The following is a 7,009-nucleotide window of genomic DNA, read 5'->3' as shown; positions in this document are numbered from 1 at the left end:
GGGGCAGCCTATCACAAGGGCAGGATGGACACATCTCTGACTAACTTTCAGCTGAGCTCAAGTTTCGATTTTCTTGTTCATGAAAATGAAAGTTGGAACAGGGCCAAGACCCAAGGCTCAGGATCAGGGCTGGGCATCTGCCTCTCTCTGCCTCACCTTTTTTTTTTTTTTGGCACCCCAACTCTTTTTTTTATTATAAAATATATGTAACATAAACTTTCCATTTAAATCATTTTTAGGTGTATAATTCTGTGGCATTAAATGTATTTACATCTCACACCCCTGTATCTTTAGAACTTTTTCATCTTTCTAAACTAAGCTTACTCTTTGAACAATAATTTCCCATTCTTTCCTCTCTCATCTATTTTTTAATGTTGCTCCTAAAATATTAAAAATTGCATATGTGGCTTATATTATATTTTTTTCTTTTTTTAATTCTTATGTTAATAATCCCCATACATTACATCATTAGTTTTAGATGAAGTGTTCCATGATTCATTGTTTGTGCATAACACCAAGTGCTCCATGCAGAATGTGCCCTCCTCAATACCCACCACCAGGCTAACCCATCCTCCCACCCCCCTCCCCTCTAGAACCCTCAGTTTGTTTTTCAGAGTCCATCGTCTCTCATGGTTCGTCTACCCCTCTGATTTCCCCCACTTCATTCTTCCCCTCCCGCTACCTTCTTCTTCTTTTTTTTCTTAACATATATTTCTCTGCCTCACCTTTCACCTATCTCCTGGGTCAACAGTAGCCTTCTAATTGGACACAGATCAAGACCTTGCTCTCTGTCCATATCTCCATCTAGAGCAGCAACTTGGAGAGAGATACAGGCACCTCTTCAGATGTATTACTCACGCATGATACAGCATGCAGGGGCTCTCCCCTGGCACCTTACCCGAGGGGGGCCGCCCTGACAGTTCGTTATGGAAGTCAAAGAATGCAAAGCATGACTGACCTGTGCAGGCTGAGGACAGAACCCATTCGCCTTGGGGCCCCTTCCAGATCACAGTCAGAATGCACAGGCACATAATAACATTTACACTTAATCTGCCTTTAGTTATTCATCTTATGTATTTTCATAGTGTTGAAATGTAGACATTTATGTTTTCCTGCATATCTATTTATTTATAGTTTATTTTTTAATAATCTCTATACCCAGCATAAGGCTCAAACTCATGATCAAATTCTAATGCATGTGAATCACATAAATTGGGACAGTGTATGGAAGACTCTAAGTGTTCAGTTAGGGTTCGCTATTGTTTTTCTAGTAGTGTTATGTTCTGAATGGAAACAAAGATGATTTTCATTTTACTTAGAAAGGAAAGTGAAAGCAAATTCACCAAAATAGCAAGGCTACGTGTAATGATTTCCAATTACGCACTGGTGGATAGAATCCAAGTGCTTGAAATCATCTTAGCCAAAAACATTTCGAAATAACACCATGGTACGATAATCAAGAAACACTTTTTTTTTCTTTGCTAGATCACATGTATATGAAGAAACAAAAACCAAGTCAGTTTTCCTTTCAAATCAAAGCAGCATGGCACAGAGGAGAGCCAATGTAGGCTTTTCAAGCTAAATATTTTAAGATTTCAATCCTAGTTCAGCCAGGAATGTTTAATTTTGGGTAAACTTCTTTACCTGCCTGATCTTGTTAACACATCTGGGAAACATGGGTATTGATATCACACTCACAGAGGGCATTGTCAGGATTAAATGACCTAACGTATGTTAAGTACAGAGAGTGCTGCTTTTATAATAAATTAGCAATAGCTAGCCCACAATCCAGCACTGGGTACCAGGCATTGCTCTGCACTTTGCATGTACTAACTTCTTTTATAGCTGGGGAAACTCACGTCACACAGGGAGTAAGTGTCTGAACTGGGATTTAAACACCTGCAACACTGCTCAGTGATTGATCACTATTAGCACATTATTTTATTATTTGTTCCTAAGTCTGTTCTAATGGGACCAGTTTCTTTTATTCATTCATTCACTCATTCAGGCATTCTCTCTTTCCTTCCTTCCTTCTTTGCTTCAACAACTGAGAGCCTCCTATTTTTTAGATAAAATATTAATATGAAAAAAATAGAAATAAATAAGTCAAAGTCTTTCCCAGCAAAGAACTCACAAAAGTCCTTGAACAGATGTTCTATTCCTTCCAACTTGTCGTTTCCCATTCATTTAAGAGTAAGTTTCAGGAGTGGTAAGACTTTCATAATCAAAGTCATGGCTTGCGCGGGCCCAGGGAGGGATTTCTTCTTCCAACTGCTCAAGACGGGGATAGGCTGGAGGAGGTACAAGGCAGCCCCCTTTAGGCTTTCTACTCGGGACTCGGCCATCTCTAAAGGCATCCAAATGCAACTGGAAAACAGCCAAATGTCATCATCATTTCTCTTTAGCCGGAGACTTTTTTCTCAAAACACCTGCACATCCTTAATGTACTCCATGCTCCCTGAAGTGGGCCATTTCCTGCAGGAATGTCCCAGCAGTGCCTGCAGCCCATTAGCAGATGGTGGAATCGGTTCAGTGATTTGCAATCATCATAACATTTCTGTGGTAGATCTTCTACTGATACATACTGTACATCAGTACCATACATCAACTACTATACATACATTGAAAGGTGCACAGTTCATAAATGCACAGCACAATGAATTCTTGGCAGAATGAACACACATATGTAATGAGCATCTTTATCAAGAAATAGAATTTTACCAAGAAGTCTCCAAGACCTTCCCCCAGGCCCTAAACCCTACCTCCACTCCAAAGATAACCCTGTCCTAAAAACCATACTCTAGGTTACAATAGCACGTCCTCTTTCTGCTGGGCTTCTCTCACTCATTGTTGTGTTTGCAGACTTATCCACTTTGCCGTGTTTAGCAGATTGTTAATTTTCATAGCTCCCATTTATTGATTTCATTAAATATACCACAATACATTTAATTATTTTATTATGAGGAGCATTTGGAATATTTTGCTATTACACCATGCATTTTCTTGTACATATCTTTTGGCCGACATGTATGTATGCATTTATGTTGGGTATATACCCAGGATTGGAATCACTGGTTCATATGGTGTATGTGTGTTCCCCTTGAGCATATACCTCCGAAGAGTTTTCCAAAGTACTTGAACCAATTTACACTCCCACTAGAACACTATACATGTGAAAACAACTCTGCACACTAAATGCCCCAAAGTGAGATTGCTCACAGAGAGTAAGAATGATCCTGTACTCAGAGAGCTAAAAACATCTTAATCCGATTGCTCCTTGTCTATTAGCTCATACTTCAACCACGTATCTATAATAGTTCCTGTTTGTCCAAAAGTTGTATTCCTTCCAGAATTAAACGTACACGCATGCTAAATCCAAACTGCTTCAATTACAAAGTTTGTTTGCCCTCAGTTCATCTAATGTTTTTCATCTTTATGTCTTTTCTAAATGTTTGAGTTTTCCCCATAGGATTTTTGTTTTCAGTATGCTCAGTTTTTTATGAAGATTTTATTTATTTGTCAGAGAGAGAGAGAGAGAGCGCGCACAAGCAGGGGGAGCTGCAGTCAGAGGGAGAAGCAGACTCCCTGCTGAGCAAGGACCCCCCCCCCCATGCGGGACTTGATTCCAGGGCCAGGCGATCATGACCTGAGCTGATGCGGGACTCCATCCCAGGACCCTAATGGCCTGAGCCGAAGGCAGACGCCGAACCGACTGAGCCACCCACACGTTCCTGCTTGACAGTCATTTTCCAAAGTATCAGCTGTTGAGTGAGAACAAAACATCTGAATAATTGCGTGAAAGCTGCTATACCAAGGTGCGGGCTTCGGGCTGACACAGCACGCCGGGACCAGCGAACTGGACCCGAAGGCGGGCCTTTCTTTGGCTCCCCTGCACATCTGGCGATACGTCCTAGTTTGCGAGTCAGCGACAGAGGGGCTAATTCCAAGAAGAGGGAAAAGCGCTCCCTGTTCAGGCCTTCAAAGCAGCCCATAGGACTCGGGTCAGAGTGAGGGCGATGCAGCGGGTCAGGGGGAGGCTTCAGGTCGAGCAAGGGGCCAAGGGGTCTGCAACCCCGCCCGGGTCGGGAGTCTGCGCCGCACTCAAGAGCCGGAGAGGGCGGGCGGGGGGCGGGGGGCGAACGAAGCTAAAAGGCAGAGCTCGGCGCGCGCTGTCTCCGGGACACGCTCACACGCGCGCGCGCCCCCCCGGGACGTAGGCAGCAGAGGAGGAGCCGGCGCCGGGCCGAGAGCGCCCTCCGGGTGGCAGCCGGCACCGCGCGCGCCCCCCGCCGCCGTCCGTGGGCGCGGCCCGCGAGCGGGCAGAGGGCGCCCCCCCCCGCCCCGCCCCGGCCCGGCCCGCCCCGCCGTCGCTTAACTTTCGTTTCCCCGGTGGCGGCCCGAGAGCGGCGGGGCGGGGCCGGACGAGCCCACGGCCTCCGCCCTCCGCCCGCGCTCGCCGCTGCTGCTCGGGCGCCTCCGGGGCCGCGACGCGGGGCCCGCGCTCCGGCCATGGCGCCGCCGCGCCGCTTCGCGCTGGAGCTGCCGGGCTGCACGCTGGCTCACTTCGCCGTCGGCGCCGACGCCCCCGGCGCGCTCCCCGACCCCCGCGCGGCCGCGCTCCTGGGCCCGCCCGGCCGCAGCTACTCGCTGCGCGTGCCGCTGGCGCCGGGCGGGGACTGCGTGGCCCGGGTGCGGGCGGCGCGGCTGCACCAGCGCCTGCGGCACCAGCTGCACCAGCTGCGCCGCGACCCCCTCCGGCGGTGCGAGCTGAGCCCGCTGCTGTGCTACGGCCCCGGCGGCGCGGCGGGCGGCGTGCAGCACGGCTTCCTGCTCCACGACCCCAGCGACAGCCCCGACACCCGGCGCGCGTTGTTCTCCCTGCTCGGCGAGTCCCCGGAGGGCCCGCGTCTGGGCGAGTTCGTGGGCGACGCGCGCCGGCAGGTGTGGCAGCACCTGTGGGAGCTGCGGGACGGCGCGGGGTGGCGGCAGGTGGGCCCCCGCGAGCGCGTCGTGGCCGCCCCGGAGCCCGCCCTGCACCCGGTGGTGCCCGACCTGCCCAGCTCTGGGGTCTTCCCGCACCGGGAGGCCGCCCGCGCCGTTCTGGAGGCGGTAAGACTTCTGCCCCTTCCCGGCACTCGGGTGGGCCCCCGACAGGGAGCGGACGGGGCGCGCGCTCCCCGGGGCCGGCCTCTCCAGCCTGGCCTCTGCGGCCCAGGGCACCGATCGACGCCGTCGCCAAACCAGGCCGCCTGAGTGCCAGACTGGTTTAGACACCGCGGCTCTTCTCCGTTCCTGGCCGCCAGGAACTTCCCATCCGAGGCGGGAACTGATGTCCCAAGGCCACGCTCGCCAGGCCTGCTCCGAATGCGTGCAGAAGGCGCCTCGGGAGGGAAGCGGCCGCCGCGTGCGGGGAGGATCCTGCCATCTGGGAGGCCGGGGCATGATTTTGGGGAGAAAAGGGCATGAGTTTGGGGTTTAAGAACCTTGTTCTAAAACCGCGGCTGCCTGCTTACTGGCTGCCGGTCCAGGTCGCACGACCCCTCTGTTCTCCCTTTGGTCTGTGAAACACTTGCCTAGCCTTGGTCAGGACAAGCCCTGGGCACAGGGGGCACGGGGGACACAAGGACAAGCAGAGCTCTGGCACGCAGCAGGTGCTCGGGAAAGGAGAGCGGAGATTCTTTCCCAGCGCAGCCTGGGCGGGGCCTGGGATGTCCAGACTCGGCTTTTTGAGGCTGCGCGGTGGAATTTAGTGCATTTTGCAAGCTTTTGGGATTGTATTACGAAGCGGTTTAAAAGGGCAGGACCAGTCGCTTGGGTTTCAATCCCAACGCGGCATTTATTACCTGTGTCGCTTTCAGTTTCTTATTCCCCCCCCCCCCCCCGCCTCAGTTTCCTTAGTTCGTAGAGGGGGATTATAATGCTGCCACCCTCACCGAGTCACCGCGAAGGCTGGCCATGTTAGTCCTCGAAAGCGCTTAGAAGGTGAAGCACACGCATGCACACACGTGCGGGCCTCGCTGCAGAGAGGCCGCGGTAAGCAGTGCGGGGAAGCGGAGGTGAGAACTCAGAAGGGCCCGCGACGCCCGCGCAACCCACCGGGTGACCGCGGCGCGCGGCTCTCTCCTCCGCCCCTTAGCGGTTAGGAAGGGACGGTGCTGGCTGCTCCCGGGAGCTGCGGTCGCCCCTGGCACACCACGTGCTGCAGTCTCCGGTCGCTGGGTCACCCCAACCCGCACTTGCGGTCTTGCCTGTCCTTCCTCCTCTGGGGCAGCTGGTCAGCGTGGGTTGCAGACTGAGTGAGCTCAGCCGCTGTCGCCTTTTTGGAGGCACAGCTAGTCAGTAAAAAATGAAGGAATTCAGCCCTTCCCAGGTCCAAATGCTACGAACTTGGCGCGGCGTCAGACGCAACCTACGCCTTCTTAGCACTGGGCAATCTTGCTCTCCGCGGTTAGAGACCGCAGAAGGCCCGCTGCTTCACTGCTCACGCGCAGACATTGTTTCGCAGTGTATACCCTTCCTTCCTGAAGCCCAGGCAGTGCTTGACCTGGTTGACCGGTGCCCGGAGCAGGCCGCGAGAGGAAAGTTCCCGGTCATTGCCATCGAAGGACTGGATGCCACAGGTAATGCTACCTTCGAGTTACAGGCAGTGCGATTAATTGATCCCTTGCGGGAACAGACAGGTCTTTAGTAAGTCAAACTCGATACAGAGCTCAATTCATAAGCTTCATGTCGGTCTCCAGTGCGTGCCGGGCCCGGAGCCGGGCAGGCCTGGGAGACAGTCGAATAAGACCTCCGGCGGGAGGCCCGGGGAGGCTGGGCCCCAGGTGCTCTGGTGACCGCGAGAAGGCACTGAATGCGGCCTCGGTGTGGGGAACAGAGCCTCTGGAAGGGCTGACCCCGGGACTGTTTTCGGAACAGATCAGAGAAGTACCGGTGAGCAGGGCAAAAGCGGTCCTCCCGACAGAAGAAAGAGCGCGGGGGCGCCTGGGTGGCTCAGGTCATGATCCCA

At 53.0% G+C, this 7,009-nt stretch overlaps 1 protein-coding gene across 1 annotated transcript in view; it reads left to right on the top strand.

The window, feature by feature from the left end:
- Window positions 1-4,471: 4,471 nt before the first annotated feature.
- LOC118007288 (UMP-CMP kinase 2, mitochondrial-like) overlaps window positions 4,472-7,009 on the top strand; it is a 13,510-nt gene continuing 10,972 nt past the window's right edge. The window contains exons 1-2 of the mRNA XM_035000297.1: window positions 4,472-5,109; window positions 6,506-6,620. Of these exons, the coding sequence (XP_034856188.1) occupies window positions 4,510-5,109; window positions 6,506-6,620 (715 nt within the window). The 5' untranslated portion in view covers window positions 4,472-4,509. The remainder of the gene's footprint in view (window positions 5,110-6,505; window positions 6,621-7,009) is intronic.

This window comes from Mirounga leonina, unplaced genomic scaffold (genome assembly GCF_011800145.1).
Source record: "Mirounga leonina isolate KUSES-001 unplaced genomic scaffold, KU_Mleo_1.0 Mir_117, whole genome shotgun sequence".
In the NCBI taxonomy this organism is placed as follows: domain Eukaryota; kingdom Metazoa; phylum Chordata; class Mammalia; order Carnivora; family Phocidae; genus Mirounga; species Mirounga leonina.
Note: the sequence above shows the minus strand (reverse complement) of the source record. Positions and strands in the feature narration are given on the sequence as shown.